General features: G+C 44.0%; 1 protein-coding gene across 9 annotated transcripts in view; it reads left to right on the top strand.

Annotated features, from left to right (window-relative positions):
- The window catches only part of fat3a (FAT atypical cadherin 3a), a 335,255-nt gene that overhangs the window by 269,966 nt on the left and 45,950 nt on the right, over positions 1-19,339 (top strand). For 8 of the 9 annotated variants that reach the window (XM_063492471.1, XM_063492469.1, XM_063492470.1 and 5 more), the window contains 5 exons: positions 2,024-2,220; positions 2,325-2,478; positions 2,625-2,858; positions 4,137-4,526; positions 11,298-11,512. In XM_063492471.1, coding sequence (XP_063348541.1) covers positions 2,024-2,220; positions 2,325-2,478; positions 2,625-2,858; positions 4,137-4,526; positions 11,298-11,512 — 1,190 coding nt within the window. The remainder of the gene's footprint in view (positions 1-2,023; positions 2,221-2,324; positions 2,479-2,624; positions 2,859-4,136; positions 4,527-11,297; positions 11,513-19,339) is intronic. The other variant, XM_063492475.1, reaches the window with a different exon arrangement.

Here is a 19,339-nt window from a genome sequence, read left to right as displayed (position 1 = left end):
AGAGGAACCAGACGTGGGCTACTGCGAGAAAGTCTGTCTAATGACGATTGGCTATGTTTTCGTAAGTTTCGTAATTGGTTCAATGCCTCCATTAGGAGGGCAAATGCTCATACTATCAAGATGGTTTCCGAACAGTCACAGCTAGCTTTTGATTGTATACAGTCACAGCTGTGTCAGCTCTGACTGGTTTTAAATACAAATAAAACCAAGGTCATGTTGTTCTGAAATAGAAAGTGCGTGCCTGCAGTACTTCACTCTCTTGTACCCGGCATTTCTATTGAACCTGTGACCTCATACAAATACTTGGGTGTTTGTGATTGGTGATAATCTTTCCTGTAAGCTACATATTGCTCACCTGTTAAATACACTTTTTTCTTTTTTCCAAAATCATTGCTAATTGGTGTTTCACTTTCACTGCAAGGAAAAGGCATCTTGCTACCACCTTTTTACCCCTCCTAATTGGCTCTGCTCATTCTCTCCATCTTTTGGACTCTATCTGGTTGACTGGTCCTTATTGGCCTTGCTATTTATGGTTTACTGCCCTCCTATTACATGTTACTTAAAGATTTTAGTCATAGTTTGTGGTCTCAAGACTTAATTACATTGAGTGTTGCATCAGTTCGTACAGAACTTGGAAAGAAGACATTCTTCTTTTCTGCCCCGTTTTCATGGATTACATTACAGAAGGACTTACAGCTCTCTCAGTAGATTTCACTTGCAGAGTTTAAAATATGTACAAATGCCCTTGTGAAATCATAATTGGGAATTTGTTCCTGTTTTTCCAGTAACTGTTTAAACATGAGATAATTTTTATTTTCGTCATTTTATTGCTATTTTATTGTTTTATTGTTATTTTATTTTGTTTGTCAGAAACAGATCTCTCTTGTAAATGAGACATTGAGTCTCATTTACAAGAGAGATCCTACCGTTGAGGGCTGCTGATGACCCATCTCTGTCTGCCTCTTGCTCTGGTGGGGCATTTTTGCAGTTTCCCACCCTAATTTCTAAGTACATTTAATGACAAAGACACACACACACACTTAAACTTGACAATCTTGCTCTTTTTCTCTCTCACATTCGCACACACATACACCAATATCAGAAGAAGATTGTTGATTGCATTTTCGAATTCTTGTGTTCCAGGTGTCTGTTTTTCTTACAGGCTTCTGCCTGTCCTGAAAACCAAGATACACAACAGTGCAGTTCAAATCATAATTCTAATTTCCAAAGCAGCCAGGCAGGACAGCCAAAAAAAGTTAAATAAATTAAAAAAACTAAGAAAAAAACAATACAGTTTTTAAAAATCAACAACAGTATGATGGCAGATAGTTACACGATGCAAAGTCTGAAGTAATAGTAGTTCAAGCTACCAGACAGACAACTTGCGTATCTTACACTCAGAGATAAAGACTTTATATAAAGGACCCGATGATTCCACAGGTTTATTTGGCAAACTGATTTTTATTTTAGTCTCACACATGTATATACTTCTGTGACTGTACACTTTCCAGTGGGTTCCAGCCCACTGTTCTCCACTCCAGACCTCACATACCTCTTCTGGGCCCCAGCAGCTACTGAAATAGGGAAGGCATGGTTAGCATGATGGATCTCAGCTGTGCCAGGCAGCCTTCCACATCACTGTCCCCTGAACCCACTGCTCCACCCCTCCCCTGTAGCTGAGCCACAAAACACAGGAACATGCTCATTATTTTGCACAGAAATGACAAATTACTATATGCGTAACACTAATGACAATTTTTTAAAATTTATTTAATTGCCTTTACTCTGTCAAAACATTTCAAATGAAATTAAGAATGGTGATGTTTATGCCCATTTTGAACTTTAAATATAGTTTAAAATTTGAACTTGACTCAGAATGCACAGGTTGTGACTTTGAACTTTGCCTTCAGCCACAGTGAAAAATAAAATTACCTTACTGCACTTCAGATTTTACAAATGGATTCGCAGCCATACTTAACTAATTTCTTGACTGATCCTGTATTTAATTGTGTGTGCCGCCCAGGTGGGAACTATCGTGGTGTATTTGCCCTGGGTCTGGTCCAGGGTGAGTGGAAGATGTATGTAAAGGGCCCACTCGACAGGGAAGAATGCAACCTATACAACATCAACGTCACAGCTAGTGATGGATTGTTTGTTTCCCAGGCAACAGTAGAAGTGACAGTGGTAGACACCAATGACAACAGCCCAATCTGTGACAAGGTGAGAAATAAAGTTGTGTATTGTTTTGTTTTGTTTTTCTACGTAACTGATTTGGCATAACTAGTTGTGTTCGTGTGTGTGTGTGTGTGTGTGTGTGACTGCAGGTTATGTATACTGCCTACATTCCAGAGGACCTCCCAGTCACCAGTGTTTTGTTGAGGGTTGGAGCTACAGATGCTGATATGGGTATCAGTGCTTGGATTCAGTACTCTCTACATGGTCCTGGATCCCAAGACTTCACTATTGACCCAGACAGTGGTATGGATGCAGTCCAACTTTAAATACACACTTGTAAAAGTTTTTCTCTGAATTAGCATGAATCGCAACTTAATCATACACAAGGCAAATGTCATCCCCCCGTTGGCTCCATCATATGTTTCATATCTTGTTTTAAATCTGTCCAGGTGAGATCAAGTCATCTGTGCCTCTGGACCGTGAGATGACACCTAGTTATCAACTGGTTGCCCAGGCTACTGACGGTGGTGGGCGGTGGTGCCGTGCTGTGGTGTATCTGACAGTAATTGATGTGAATGACAATCCACCTATTTTCACCCAGTCTCAGTACACCACCAGCGTCTATGAAGACACAGTCACCAAAGCCCTACTTACACGTATCCAGGCCATAGACCCTGATGAAGGTGATACACTAGGCAACTGTTTATATTATCACTACTACAAGTACTGCTTCAATTGCTAATCTGCATCACAAGAAACCAATTACTCAAGGTGCAATTAATGGAGCCACATCAAAACTTTTAGCAGTATTTAATATAAATGAGGTACACAACATACCTAATTGAAATGTGGCTCTTTCTGAAGTGCTCAAGCTTTCCAGCACTCCTTTTAGATCACTCCCTGGAATTCCCACAAAAACACAAAAAATGTCATTGAAGTCATTAAGCATGATGCAGATCATGCTTGCGACCTGATGTGTCTTCTCTGGGTTTGAACCATGAGGAAGAGTTTGGTCATGCTGAAAATGAAAGTTGGATTAGATTGACACAGAGGTCCTTGCTTGTGGACTGTTGTGAACTTGCTTTCATGAAGCAGTGTGAAAATATCATGAGTGCTGGAAGGCACAAATCATTTCACAAGGAGACAACCTTTAAGGAAAGACCATTTTGAAATATTTTTATCAGCAGGGCTGCACATAAGTGGTCTGCAGGTGCACATTCGCTGTCAAAATAAAAGACGCGCACCAGATAAGAAGTTGGAACGCGCGTTTGCGTACATTAGATGTTCTTGAGGAGGACAGACATTTATTCAGAACTCTTAAAGATGTCGAAGAAGCAAGCTCAATAAGCAATTACTTTGGTGTTCCTCCACCGCAAAAGAAGCGCGTATTCCTGGAAATTCTGAGAAATTCCGTAAGCAAAGTAATTGCTTACATCTTTAAGACATCAACATCTTTAAGAGTTCTGAACAAATGTCTATCCTCCTCCAGAACATCTTATGTACGCAAATGCGCGTTCCAACTTCTTATCTGGTGCGCGTCTTTTATTTTGACAGCGAATGCGTACCTGCGGACCACTTATGTGCAGCCCTGTTTATCAGACAGTTCCAGACACATTAATTCAAAACCTGCATGAAATGAAAGAAGCTAATGCAAAAACAAACAGTTCTTTTAGAGAAAAACAGTAACAGGGAAATGTTAATATAAAAGCTTACCTAATATACTGTAGTGCTAAAAAGAAGTTAAACTAATTGTATACAAAATTTGAAGTGCTTAAAATATTCAGTCTAATTGTTAATAGAGTTTTATAGAGGTTTTATGTCAGGCCACTAGTAAAAAAAATTTTGTCTTCTACAAAAAATAACAACATTTGGTAAGAAGACAAATCCAAGCACTGGCAAATGTGTTGTTTTCAGTATACTGAGGCCCAAAGCTTCACCCTTTTCTTTTGACATTGCTGTAGGTCCGGGGCGTATGGTGATCTATTCCCTGACTGACTCTGCAGGAGGATTTTTCTCTATCGACAAATACTCAGGCATCGTGGTCCTGGAACGAGTTCTTGACCGTGAAATCCAGCCATTTTATCAGATAACAGTTTGTGCATCTGATCAAGGTTCACCACTCCCGCTTTACTCACTGGTCAATGTCACAATTACTGTCCTGGACATCAATGACAATCCACCTGTGTTTGAGCGACGTGATCAGTTGGCATCTGTGCCAGAAGATGTGGGAGTAGGTACTGAAGTTCTGAGGGTTTACGCTGCCAGCAAGGACATCGGGACTAATGCTGAGATTACTTACAGTATCCGATCAGGGAATGAGCACGGAAAGTTCCACATTCATCCACTGACTGGTGAGTGAGGGACACCCTCTTACTTTGTGTAGGTGTTACAGTATTAGTCTGTGCTTTTCATTGCCCTTACAGTTTCTAAGATGTTATATATCTGTATCTTTCTCTAACTAGATCTCTATCAGCTTTCACTATGCTATGTTGACTCACAACATTATCTGTTGTTCTTAGGGCCATTAAAAATCTGTCACAGATTTTCATCATAAGGTAGAATGTGCATGAGCATCAGTGAATATCAAGGCTTGGCCATACAAATTGCCCATCAATATTGTAATTATAACAATAATAATAATAATAGTTTATTTGTACTGCACCTTTAAAAACCAGGGTTACAAAGTGCTTTTCAGAAAAAATGAAAAAAGAACAATCAAAGGAGAAAATTAGAAATCAATTAAACTAGGCTATGCAGCACTCAAGTCTAATGTTAAAATCAGAATAAGATACAATTCTAATTTAATGTGGTTCCAATTTTAGTTAATAAAAAAAAAACATGTTATATATTTTAGATTCTTCAAAATAGCCACCCTTTGCTTTGATTACTGCTTTGCATACTCTTGGCATTCTCTTGGTAAGCTTCATGAGGTAGTTACCTGAAATGGTTTTCCAACAATCTTGAGGAGTTTCCAGAGATGCTGACAACTTGCTGGTCCTTTTGCCTTTACTTTGGAGTCCGTCATCCCAAACCATCTGGTTTAAACCCCATCATCCCAAACCATCTAATTAAAATTTCCCCACTCGCCCATGCGGGCGGTCTATCCTTCAAGCTCGGGTCCTCTACCAGAGGCCTGGGAGCTTGAGGGTCCTGTGCAGTATCTTAGCTGCTCTTAGGACTGCGCTCCAATGTTGTTCCTGGGATCTGCTGGAGCCACTCGCCTAGTTTGGGAGTCACCGCACCTAGTGTTCCGATTACCACTGGGACCACTGTTACCTTCAGCCTCCACATTTTCTCGAGCTTCTCTCTGAGCCCTTGGTATTTCTCCAGCTTCTCGTGTTCCTTCTTTCTGATGTTGCTGTCATTGGGAACCGCTACACCTATCACTACGGCCGTCTTCTTCTGTTTGTCTACCACCACTATGTCCGGTTGGTTAGCCACCACCATTTTGTCCGTCTGTATCTGGAAGTCCCACAGGATCTTAGCTCGGTCATCCTCCACCACCCTAGGGGGCTTCTCCCATTTTGACCTCGCCGGCCACTTGGTTATGGCATTCCATGTATGCCCTGCCTGCTAGCATCTTGCACCCTGCTGTTATGTGCTGGATTGTCTCAGGGGCATCTTTACACAGCCTGCACCTTGGCTCTTGCCTGGTGTGATAGACCCCAGCCTCTATGGTGTGTGTGTGTGTATATATATATGTGTGTGTATGTATATATATATATATTTGAGATAGAGAGAGATAAACTCTCTCTAAAAGCTTTAGATAATTCACTGATGAGTTGAGGTCAGGCAGGCCATTCCACAACTGAGGAGCTCTAATGGCAAATTGATTTACGTGTTAGGTGGGAACAGTTAGCAGGTTTCTGCTTTCGGATCTAAGACTGTACACTGGTTGATACAGGAGTGGTTAGAACTGGAGTTCTACTAAATATTCTGAGGCGAGGCCATGAAGGGCTTTAAAAGTCATAAGTAAGATCCGTCTATCCATTTATTTTCGGGACTGGGTCACTGGGGCAGAGAAGCCCAGATCTTCCTCTCCCCAGCCACCTCCTCCAGCTTATCTGGGGGAACAGTGAAGCATTCCCAGGCCAGTCAAGAGATATCCTGTTTTCAGCATGTCAACCCAGGCAGGGATCCTTCCATGCCTGGAACACATTACTCAGATGGCATCCAGGAGACATCCTAGTCAGATACCTAAACCATCTCAACTGGCTACTTTCAATGTCACTAATGGAAACAAATGTGATCTGAGCCACTTCAGAGCTTTCCCAGAATTACCAACCCTGTGCTGCAGTCTCTCTATCAAAGTTTGATAGTTTATTGAATAAAATATTGCAAATAGGTTAAGTAGTACAAAATAGAGCATTCATCTATATTAGTAGTTCATTTGTAAACCTCATAAGTACAGTCTCAGTACTATAATAATGTCTAAAGCATGACTGAAATTCAGAATTTCAGAGATGTTGTTCTGACATAATACTTCAGGAAAATGAGGACAGAGCATCTTCTCCAAGAGTTTTGCTACAAGTAAGTGGTCTGTAATTAATTTTAGTCAGAAGAAAGGCCATATTTTTGGACGAGTCCTGTTGCTTCCTATTTATTCCTATCTTTCTATTCCCTCCTGATCTGTTGATCTACTATAGAGTACACCGTACAGGAGCAGCACTTCTAGTAAATGTTCTAGCTGAATATTTACTTAACTTTCTCTCACCTCTAACCAATGCTCTTAAAAAAATTCCACCAGCTGTTTCTATGACACAAAACTCTTGTAACAATTTCCAGCTGCTCCAAAATTATTGTTACTTATTCAGTTATGCAGATTGCATCTCCCAGTTTTAATGTGGACATTAAAGAATCACATGGCATTATGTTAAAGTTACAGGTGAAATCATATACAGTGAGGAAAACCCAGCCAGAATCCCATTTGGTACACAGATTACAATGAATCAATCAATAATCAGAATCAGAGAAACTTTATTAATCCCAGAGGGAAATTGAGTTGTCCATCCATCCATTTTCTTCTGCTTTATCTGGGCCGGGTTGCGGGGGCAGCAGCCTAAGCAGAGAAGCCCAGACCTCCCTCTCCCCAGCCACCTCCTCCAGCTTATCCAGGGGAACACCAAGGCGTTCCCAAGCCAGCCGAGAGATATAATCTCTCCAGCGTGTCCTGGGTCTGCCCCGGGGCTTCCTCCCTGTGGTTCATGCCTGGAACACCTCACCCAGGAGGCGCCCAGGAGGCATCCTTGTCAGATGCCCGAACCACCTCAGCTGACTCCTTTTGATGTGGAGGAGCAGCGGCTCTACTCTGAGCCCCTCCTAAATAGCCGAACTTCTCACCCTATCTCTAAGGGAGAGGCCAGCCACCCTTCGGAGGAAGCCCATTTCTGCCGCTTGTATTCGCGATCTTGTTCTTTTGGTCACTACCCACAGCTCATGACCATAGGTGAGGGTAGGGGCGTAGATCGACCGGTAAATTGAGAGCTTTGCTTTTACACTCAGCTCTCTCTTCACCACAACAGACCGGTGCACTGCGGCCGCTGCACCAATCCGTCTGTCGATCTCCCGCTCCCTTCTCCCATCACTCGTGAACAAGACCCCGAGATACTTAAACTCCTCCACTTGGGGCAGGAACTCGTCCCTGACCCAGAGTGGGCACTCCACCCTTTTCTGGCTGAGGACCATGGCCTCAGATTTTGGAGGTGCTGATTCTCATTCCCACAGCTTCACACTCAGCTGCAAACCATTCCAAGGTGAGCTGGAGGCCATCACCCAATTAAGCCAACAGAACCACATCATCTGCAAAAAGCAGAGATGCGATCCTGAGACCACCCAAGTGAAAGCCTTCCGCCACTTTGCTACGCCTAGAAATTCTGTCCATAAAAATTATGAACAGAATCGGTGACAAAGGGCAGCCCTGGCGGAGCCGATCACCCACCGGGAATGAGTCCGACTTATTGCCGGCTATGCGGACCAAGCTCTTGCAACGGTTGTATAAGGACTGAATGGCCCGCAGCAATGAGCCAGACACCCCATACGGGAGTATGGGCTCCTGCCGGATCCCGTATGGGGCACTCTCAAGTATCCTCGAGAAGATAAAGAGCTGATCAAGTGTTTAACTGCCTCAGTGACCTCGCCCCCAGAGACTGGCAGGTCATCCCCTTCATCCCCAGACTCTGCTTCCGCCACGGAAGACGTGCCAGTGGGATTGAGGAGGTCCTCGAAGTGTTCCTTCCACCGCCTGACAATTTTCTCAGTCGAAGTCAGCAGCGCTCCACCCGCACTATACACAGTGCAGGTAGAACACCACTTTCCCCTCTTGAGTTGCCTGATGGTTTGCCAGTCCGAAAGTCTTTTTCCATCGCCTCTCCGAACTCCTCCCACACCCGAGTTTATGCTTCAGCCACTGCCCGCGCCGCATTCCGCTTGGCCTGTCGCTACCTATCAGCTGCCTCTGGAGTCCCACAGGCTAACCAAGCCCGGTAGGACTCCTTCTTCAGCTTGCCACGACAGGCACCAACTACCTTGTGGCCGCAGCTCAGTGCAGCAGCTTCAGCAATGGAGGTTCTGAACATGGTCCATTCGGACTCAGTGTCCTCAGTCTCCCTCGGAATGCTGTTGAAGCTCTGCCGGAGGTGTGAGTTGAAGATCTTGCAGACCGGAGCCTCTGCTAGACGTTCCCAGCACACCCTCACTGTACGTTTAGGCGCACCAGGTCTGTCCAGCGTCCTCCCTCGCCACCTGATCCAACTCACCACCAGGTGGTGAGCAATTGACAGCTCAGCCCCTCTCTTTACCCGAGTGTCCAAAACATATGGCCTCAGGTCTGGTGATACGATTACAAAATTGATCATTGACATGTGGCCTAGAGTGTCCTGGTGCCACGTGCACTTATGGACACTCTTATGTTCGAACATGGTGTTCGTTATGGCCAAAATGTGGTTTGCACAGAAGTCCATTAACAAAACATCGCTCGGGTTCAGATCCGGGAAGCCGTTCCTCCCAATCACGCCCTTCCAGGTCTTGCTGTCATTGCCCACATGAGCATTGAAGTCTCCCAGTAGGACAGCGGAGCCCCTAGGAGGAACACCCTCCAGTGCCCCACCCAGGGACTCCAAGACAGCTGGGTACTCTGAACTGCCGCACGGCGCATAAGCGCAGACGACGGTCAGGACCCATTCCCTGACCTGAAGGCGAAGGGAACAAACCCTCTCATCCACTGGGAGAAACCCCAACATACCAGCAGCAAACTGAGGGGATACCAAGATACCCACCCCAGCCTGCCGCCTCTCACCAGGGGCAACTCCAGACTGAGACAGGGTCCAGCCCCTATCCAGGAGGCTGGTTCCAGAGCCCAGGCCATGCGTTTAGGTGATCCCGTATATATCTAGCCGGTACCTCTCAACCTCACGCACTAGCTCAGGCTCCTTCCCCATTCCATGTCCCAGTTGCCAGTCTTGGTAGCCAGGGATCGGTCTGCCAGGACCTCTGCTCCTGGCCGCCGCCCGGCTCACATTGCACCCGACCCCTACGGTGCCTCCTGCGGGTGGTGGGCCCGCAGGAAGATGGGCCCATGTCCCTTTTTTCGGCTGTGCCCGGCCAGGCCCCATGGACCAAGGCCCGGCCACCAGACGCTTGCCCTTGGGCACCCTCCCTGGGCCTGACTCCAGGGCAAGGCCCCGGTAACCCTATCCCGGGCAGGGTGAACTGTTCCCTCGATGGTCTTTTCATAGGGGTCTTATGAATTGCTCTTTGAGTTGTCATAGCAACAAATATACAACAAACAACAAGCACTCATATAAAATGAGTTATAAGGGATAAAGATTAAGATAAATAGATAAATATCAAGATATAGGTATAACTATAAATATACATATAAATATAAAAGGACAAGTATTTGTGCAAATATGTAGTGGTATTAAAAAGTGACACGGTGCATTAAGGTTTGATTAATTCTGTTCCACATGTGTGGGTCTGACCCAAGTGGAAGAATTAAAGAGTCTGATAGCAACAGGAAGGAATGACCTCCTGTAACATTCCATCAGACAGCGAGGTTGAAGGAACCTATTGCTGAAACTGGTCTTCAAGTCGTCCAGTGTGTTATGGATGGGGTGGGTGTCATTGTCCATGATTGCCAGCAGTCTTGTCAGCATTCTGTTACTGATCACCTCCTCCAGGGTGGCGAGCTTCATGCCAACAACAGACTCGGCCTTCCTGATGAGTTTGTTCAGTCTGTTTGCATCCTTTGCTTTGATTCCTGCACCCCAGCATTTTTGAAATATCCTCATTAAAAAGAAAAGCAAAAGTAAAAGAAAGGTTGCATATTTCAAATATTTTTTAATCTTCTTTATCTTTATCTTCATCTTCTTTATCTTGTAATATTTTTCATTATCAATTCAATTATTTTTCATTGCCCATTGCCCTTAGTCTGGAGCTCCATTCAAGATCTTGGCTCGCTGGGTGAGGATGATCATGAAAAAGGTGGTTGATCTACCCAAAACTAAAGGAGGTGATTTGAGAAGGACTTTTAGTAGAGCCACCACTCCTCCATTTCGAAAGGAGCCAGTTGAGCTGGTTTGAGCATAAGGATGCCTCATTGACAGCTGGTAGGTGGTGTGTTTCAGGCATGTCCTACCTAACCAGGGCTTGCTGGAGATAACAGATCTGTCAGCTGGCTTGGAAGTGACTTGATGTGGAAGTTGGAAGAGTTGGCCGGGGTAAGGGACTTCTATATTTAGACTGCTGCCCCCTGTGACCCAAACTTGGATACGTGGCAGAAATGGATGGATGGATGGATGAAAAATACTTAATTATGGTAAACATGTCCTTCTAGAATTTACCAAATGTTTAAATGGAAGGGTTTTAAATAGAAGGCTGTATAAACTATATAATGATGGTAAGTATTTCTAGCAACAATATGAGCTCAGGAAGTAGAGCAGGTGATCCAATAGCTATAAGGCATTTCCCAGCCTCTCACAGTCCGCACAAGACCTCCAGCTGGTCAGTGCATTTGGCGGTGTGTGAGAGTGATTCGTTACCCAGTTTGTTAATATTTTGAAATTCCAACCCATTACAAATGTCTATAATTATCTTCTCTTCCCCTTTCTCTTTCTCTTATTCAGGTGCCATTTTAGTTGCCCAGCCTCTTGATTATGAGACCTGCAGAGATTACTTCCTGACAGTAGAGGCTCGTGATGGTGGCACGCCCTCTTTGAGTGCCATTACTACTGTGAACATAGACCTAACAGATGTAAATGACAATCCACCCATGTTTAGCCGCAGTGTCTACACTGCAGTGGTGTCAGAGGATGCCACTGTTGGCGAGCCTGTTGTTCAGGTATGTTTAAAGAATTAGTCAGGTTTTCACTGCATGTATGTCTGAAGTAGGGCTGCCACGATTAGTCGACTAGTCACTAATTGCAACTAGACTAATTTAATAGTTGACGCGTCATTTGAAGTTTTGTAAGATCCTGAAAGACACAGGAATAAGTAGTAGGATTGAAGAGTGTAATAATGCACTGAAACGGAAGATGGCAGCAATGCATGTACAAGGATGCCAGCTGCCATTAAACGCCAAAGAAGAAGAAGGAGCAGTCTCTGGTATCATAGCTGTGTCCAAATTTAGGCGCTGCATCCTTCGGAGGCCCTATTTGTAGGCCGATTACATTACAGCATGGGTAGGCAACCTTTCTGATGATGAGTGCCATCTAAAATTTCCTCAGAAGTCAATGTGCCATATGATTGCATTAGCAATAAATTTAATAACGCTCTATATCAACAGTTACACACTATATAGAACAACTTTATAGTATTATATTTGTTCGCATATGTTGGCAGCTATCAGCAAATAGTTATCAGCTATTTTGAAACAAAAAAAAAGACACTTTTTATCCATAACAAAAACTCCATAACAGCAAATGAACTGTACAACAGAAAATCCAAATGCAATTTATGGTCTCCTCACAACTATGATAAGAAAAATAAACTGGGCCAATATGGCATGTTTATTAATACAAGGATACACATGTTAATGTGATCTCTGGTCCCCCTCTCAGAGACACAGGTCTCAGAGTATCTAGCATTCAGACGGCTACCTGAGGACACTCTTCGTGTGAGAGAGAATCTGTTCACACAGATATGTAGAGCCAAATACTGTCAATAAGGCCTCTGCAATGTTCTGAAGACAATTAAACTTGTCAGGTAGTGATGTCCAGCAGGTGAAAATGCAAGCTCCATGAACACGCACATGTATTTACGTGGTGCTGATGCTGCACTGAGCGGACAGCTCCTGAAGCATTTGAAGTTTTGGAATGTGGAAATTTCAACATCGCTTGCAAAAACTGCCAGCTAGCACGTCCCTCTCACCAGTAGGCTAAGTTATTTTTTGCCAATTACAAGTTGAATCTCGTAGTTGGGGTTGTTAGCTAAGATACCGTCATTAAGAAGCGGCACAACTAACGTGTCTATGTCTATGGCCCGGCCATTTATTTTTTAATGCACCTTCTCAGATTAATTCACTGCTTGTCGCGCCCAGGGCTGGACTGGGAAAAAAATCAGCCTGGGCATTTTGACTAGAGACTGGCCCACCAGGTATTATAGGAAAAGCCATAAACTTAGCCATAACTTTGGTTGTAAGATTGAGATAACTATTATATTATATTATTATTATAAGCTAGACATTTTAAATGAGAATAAGAAAGAAAAGTATTTCTTTGTGCCCCCCTTTCCCTGTTAATGCCCTACCTGGCCCCCCTGGCAAAACTTTGCTAGACCCACCCCTGCGCAGTTACCAGCTGTCAGCTACTTAGAAAAGGATCCTGGTGTTATTTGTCTCTCAGAAACAGTTCATAACTTGCCTTCAACTCATTCATGTCACCTAAAAGGTAAACATGTTTCTCCATCACAGCTCTGATGATTCAGTAAGGACATCTCCTGGTTTCATCTTCATGTTTCCCTCTCACCAGATAACCAAACCAATATCATGACCAGCAGCTTTACAGCTGTGGCTCCAGCAAACATCAGCTGATACTAGAAAGTAATATTAAATAAATTCTAACAACAGCTGATGAAGCTTAAATGTGCTGCCGTTGTTTAGCGCGACATCCGCTGGTTTCCTCTTTCTTTCTGACTGTAAAAAGTCAGCACAACGAAAATAAACTCCACCTAAACTTGGTTTATATCTGACCCAGATAGACTGCAGGTCATAACTTCTTACCTGAAGTTCAGTTCACCTGACACTCTGACCGGTGGCCGCCTCGGGTCTCTCCTCCTCCTGTCTCCCTTTTCCCTCATCGGCCCACCAGGCAAATGCCCGGTATGCCCCGTGGTCAGTCCAGCTATGTTCGTGCCATCAGTTAACCCTTCACGTGCCAGCTGTGGCACGCGTGCCCAGGGTTGCTGACCCCTGCATTACAGTGACGCGACGAAGGCTGTCCAAATTTGAAGACTCCTCCAAATGCGGCTGACAAATGCGTCCTCCTTTTCCCCAGATTTGAAGGATGGGTTGGGTGTATCCTTCACGGCCCAACCTATCCCAGAATTCATAGCACGGCCCAGCCAATTCCACTTTCCAACAATGGCGGCAGCTACTTGTTTTAATATTAGTCTTTCTAGGTCAGAAAATAAACTTTTAAGATATTTTCAGATGAGAATGTAGCTGTGTAAACTTCAAATATCTGCTGAATTTATCAAGACATCATATATTTGCAAAAGTGCCCCGATGTTTTTGGAGATGTCTGTTACCCACCAGCTCGATAACTAGCTGGGGGTTCAATGCTCACTAGAGTCGGCGAGAACAGCAAACTCCCGGCACATCTTTTTCAGACTCCCCCACGGTTAAACATGATATATAAGTCACTTAGATGAAAAATGTTAAACCAAGCACACCATTGTTTTTCTTGTGACATTACCAATAAGTTTGATGTGTCACATGGCCCTGTTCCTATTGAAAAAACAAAAGTTGTATCCAAGATGGCTGACTTCTAAATGGCCACCATGGTCACCACCCATCTTGAGGAGTTTGCCCCCTCACATATACTAATGTGCCACAAACAGGACTTTAATATCACCAAAAATTCCCATTTTATTATGGTATATCCATATAAATGGCCCACCCTATATATGTATATATATATATATATATATATATATATATATATATATATATATATATATATATATATATATTAGGGGTGCAACAATACTCGTATCGACATTGAACCGTTCGATACTGTGCTTTCGGTTCGGTACGCATGCGTATCGAGCAATACAAAATTTTTATTTTATTTTGTCAACTTTTCTTCTGACGATGCTGTCTGTGTTGAGAGCTCAGTGGATCTGCGTTCGACTACTCCGCCTAGGCTGCACCGTCAAGTGCAGATCCACTGAGCGCAGCGCAAGCTAGCGAGACAGAAGCTAAGCTCGTTGCAACATGGCAAACTGAACCTCCCCCACCCTCATTCAGATCTGGCCTTTGGAACTATTTTAGTCTTCATGTGAAGTATGACACTGATGGTAAGCGCGTCATGGACAAAAGTAAAACAGTATGTCGGATGTGCCACACAATGCTCAATTACATGGGTGGGAACTACTGCGTTAGCGCAGTTTGCTCGTTAACGTGTTGACGCCGTCCAGCCCCACGCACGGGGCGATCAGCGGTAACTTGTTAACGGAGATTTGCCGTGTTGTGGCGTTAACATCATTTCAGATTAACGCTGACAGCACTAGTGAATGAATATGACTGCACATTTACTCCGACATCATCCTAGTGCAAAGACAAGTGGAAGCAGACAAAAACAACAAGCACGCATGCTACAAACTTTACCCGAGTCATTTAGACAGCCGTTAGCACATGATTCTCCTTATGGAGACCTGATATGTTTAATATGCTGCTGAGAATATACCCCAGAAGAAGCGTATAGTATAGCTTTTATTTTGGAAAGAGCCATTTCTCTGTAATAAACTCTCTTTTCCAAAGATGAGGGATTTCTCCATCAGATATTTATTTTTTTATTACTTTGTCGTTTCAGCAAAATTAAATTTAAAAACTGTACTTTTGAGTTAAAATATATATTTATAATTTTAATAAATGACAAATTAAAAAAGCATGAACATTTTTTTGTATCGAAAAAATATCGAACCGTGACACCAAAGTATTGAACCGAACCAAACCGTGAATTTTGTGTATCGTTGCACCCCTAATATATATATATATATATATAAACACCCATCTCACCCCTGCGGGCGGTTTATCCTTCAAGCTCGGGTCCTCTACCAGAGGCTCCCAGGCCTGCGCAGGACCCTTGAGGGTCCTGCGCCACCAAACTATGCCACTCGCATAGTTTGGGAGTCACCGCACCTAGTGCTCCGATTACCACGGGGAAAGAGCCATTTCTCTGTAATAAACTCTCTTTTCCAAAGATGAGGGATTTCTCCATCAGATATTTATTTTTTATTACTTTGTTGTTTCAGCAAAATTAAATTTAAAAACTGTACTTTTGAGTTAAAATATATATTTATAATTTTAATAAATGACAAATTTAAAAAGCATGAACATTTTTTTGTATCGAAAAAATATCGAACCGTGACACCAAAGTATTGAACCGAACCAAACCGTGAATTTTGTGTATCGTTGCACCCCTAATATATATATATATATATATATAAACACCCATCTCACCCCTGCGGGCGGTTTATCCTTCAAGCTCGGGTCCTCTACCAGAGGCTCCCAGGCCTGGAAGTCCCACAGGATCTCTCCTGTGGGACTTCCAGATACAGACTTGTTGGAAAGTGGACTTCCACCTATCATTCTCCACCACCCTTGGGGGCGTCTCCCATTTTGACCTCGGAACTTCCAGGCCATACTCGGCACAGATGTTTCTGTATACTATGTCGGCCACTTGGTTATGGCGCTTCATGTATGCCCTGCCTGCTAGCATCTTGCACCCTGCTGTTATGTGCTGGATTGTCTCAGGGGCATCTTTACACAGCCTGCACCTGGGGTCTTGCCTGGTGTGATAGACCCCAGCCTCTATGGATCTTGTGCTCAGTGCTTGTTCCTGTGCTGCAGTGATTAGTGCCTCCGTGCTGTCTTTCAGTCCAGCTTTGTCGAGCCACTGGTAGGATTTCTGGATATCAGCCACCTCCTCTATCTGCCGGTGGTACATACCGTGCAGGGGCCTGTCCTTCCATGATGGTTCCTCGCCTTCCTCCTCTTTCTTGGGTTTCTGCTGCCTGAGGTATTCACTGAGCACGCTGTCGGTTGGGGCCATCTTCGTGATGTATTCGTGGATGTTTCTTGTAGAGATGGACCGATCCGATATTACGTATCGGTATCGGTCCGATACTGACCTAAATTACTGGATCGGATGTCAGCGAGAAATTAAAAAATGTAATCCGATCCATTAAATATCAAAAAAGCACCTCACAAAACTTGCGACACGACGTAACTCGGCTTGTAACCGTAGCACGTCGAAGCAGTGTGCTCACGTGATAGAGCGGCTGTGTTTATTTGTAGCCTCGCTAGCAATCCAGCATTTCATCTCCGAGGAAGTTATCCCAGAGAGAAGTAAAGCAAGTGTGTAAGTTCATCTCTGAATGTTTGTAAAGCGTACCTACGTTAAGCTTAACAACCGATATATGGAGCCTCTTCTCTCTCCCTCTCTTGCTGCTACTTCAATCGTGAAACTGCTTAATGATCAGCTGATCGGCTTTTCTGTCGCGAGTCCGTCTCTCTTCTTTGTTTTTGGCCCACTTTGCACCAGAAAGAGGAAACCAGCGGCTGAACAACAGCAGCACGTTTAACCTTGATAAGCTGTTGTTAGAATTTATTTAATATTACTTTCTAGACCAGGATCCTTTTCTACGTAGCTGACGGCTGGTAACTGTGCAGGGGCGGATCTAGCAAAGTTTAGCCAGGGGGGCCGATAGGGCATTAACAGGGAAAAGGGGGCACAAAGACATACTTATCTTTCTTATTCTCATTTAAAATGTCTAGCTTTTAATAAATAATTATCTGAATCTTACACCCAAAGTTTTAATCTGATGTAAAATGTATAGAAGTCCATTACTGTATATAGTAACTGTTAAGTCTAATATACCCTAGTAAGCTATAGTACTTTTTCCTTTGGGAAAGTACCATCTGTGCAGTCTGCAATTCTGTAGAAGAAAGATGTTGAATATATTTAATTATTCTTGAAAAATAATTTATTTCTGTGCATTTTTTTCACACTGCATCAAATTAAAGTTGATTACGTCGATTAAGCATCATGAGGTGGAGGGTGGGGGTGGTTCCCTTTTTTTTTTTTTTGCTGGGAGTTTTCAACCCTATTAGTTAGGTTGCTTAATATTTCTGCTAAGTACTCTTTAAAATACCAGAATAGGAAGGATGGAGTAGGTTTAAGTTTATTAGATTGATCAGTATTGCTGAACTATGAAATATTTTGGGTGCAGTGTATTTTTTACATACAGGTATAACAGAATAGCTTTAGTGTTGTTGTTTATTTAAACTTGAGTATGAACTTATACAAAATGCAGCAAGATATTAAAAAAAAAACAGTTTTATTGATTAAAAAACACACTATATCGGATTAATATCGGTATCGGCAGATATCCAAATTTATGATATCGGTATCGGTATCGGACATAAAAAAGTGGTATCGTGCCATCTCTAGTTTCTTGTCTCATCCTGGACTGTGGTGCTGACACTCACCAGTCCCCGGCCTCCTTCCTTCCGCTTAGCGTACAGCCTCAGGGTGCTGGACTTGGGGTGAAACCCTCCATGCATGGTCAGGAGCTTTCTTGTCTTTATGTCAGTGGCTTCTATCGCCTGGTTGCAGCTTTCCTAGCGGCCTCTTCATGGTTCCCATTCGCCTGCGGGATCCCCAGGTACTTGTAACTGTCCTCTATGTCTGCAATGTTGCCTTCTGGTAGTTCAATCCCCTCAGTTCTGACTACCTTCCCTCTCTTTGTTACCATCCGACTACACTTCTCCAGTCCGAACGACATTCCAATGTCATTGCTGTATAGCCTGGTAGTGTGGATCAGTGAATCGATGTCTCATTCACTCTTGGCACACAGCTTGATGTCATCCATGTACAGGAGGTGGCTGACAACCGCTCCGTTTCGTAGTCGGTATCCGTAGCCAGTCTTGTCAATGATCTCACTGAGGGGGTTCAGGCCTATGCAGAACAGCAGTGGGGACAGAGCATCTCCTTGGTAGATCCCGCACTTGATGGTGACTTGTGCTATGGGCTTGGAGTTGGCCTCTAGTGTTGTACGCCACATCCCCATTGAGTTCCTGATGAAGGCTCTTAGGGTCCTGTTGATCTTGTACAATTCTAGGCATTCCAGTATCCAGCTGTGGGGCATTGAGTCATAGGCCTTCTTGTAATCAATCCAGGCTGTGCACAGGTTGGTCAGTCTGGTCTTGTAGTCTCTGGTATTCTTGCCAATCCCTTTCTGTGCCCCGCTCATGTATTGACCCATGTGCCTGTTCATCTTAGCCGATATGATGCCTGACAGGAGCTTCCATGTAGTACTGAGGCAGGTTATTGGTCGGTAGTTGGATGGGACCGGTCCCTTCTTGGGGTCCTTGGGGATCAGGACCGTCCGACCTTCGGTTAGCCATTCCGGGTGTCTCTCGTTAACTAGCAGCTGGTTCATTTGTGCTGCCAGACGCTCGTGGAGTGCAGTCAGCTTCTTCAGCCAGTAGGCGTGAACCATGTCGGGCCCTGGTGCTGTCCAACTCTTCATACTGGAGACCCTTTCTTGGATGTCTGCCACTGTGATGGTTGCTGGACCCTGTTCAGGGAGGTCGCTATGGTCTGCCCTCAGATCCACTAGCCACTGAGCATTGCCGTTATGGGTTGCGTCCTTCTCCCATATGCTCTTCCAGTATTGCTCCATCTCCAGCCTTGGTGGTGCTGTTCTCTTATTGTTCCCTTGCCACTGAGAGTACACCTTTGCTGGTTCTGTGGAGAACAGCTGGTTTATTCTCCTGCCTTCTATCTCTCTGGTGTACCTCCTCAAGTGGCTGGCCAAGACTGTGAGTCTTTGCTTGGCAGTTTCCAAGGCCTCAGGTATGGACAGCTTGCTGTATTTCTTATGCACCTTCTTTGTCGCGCCTTTCTGCAACTCTGTTAGTTGGCTAACCTCCCTCCGTGCT

Source organism: Pelmatolapia mariae, linkage group LG14 (assembly GCF_036321145.2).
Source record: "Pelmatolapia mariae isolate MD_Pm_ZW linkage group LG14, Pm_UMD_F_2, whole genome shotgun sequence".
Taxonomy (NCBI): Eukaryota; Metazoa; Chordata; class Actinopteri; order Cichliformes; family Cichlidae; genus Pelmatolapia; species Pelmatolapia mariae.
This window is presented reverse-complemented; position numbering and strand designations above follow the sequence as displayed.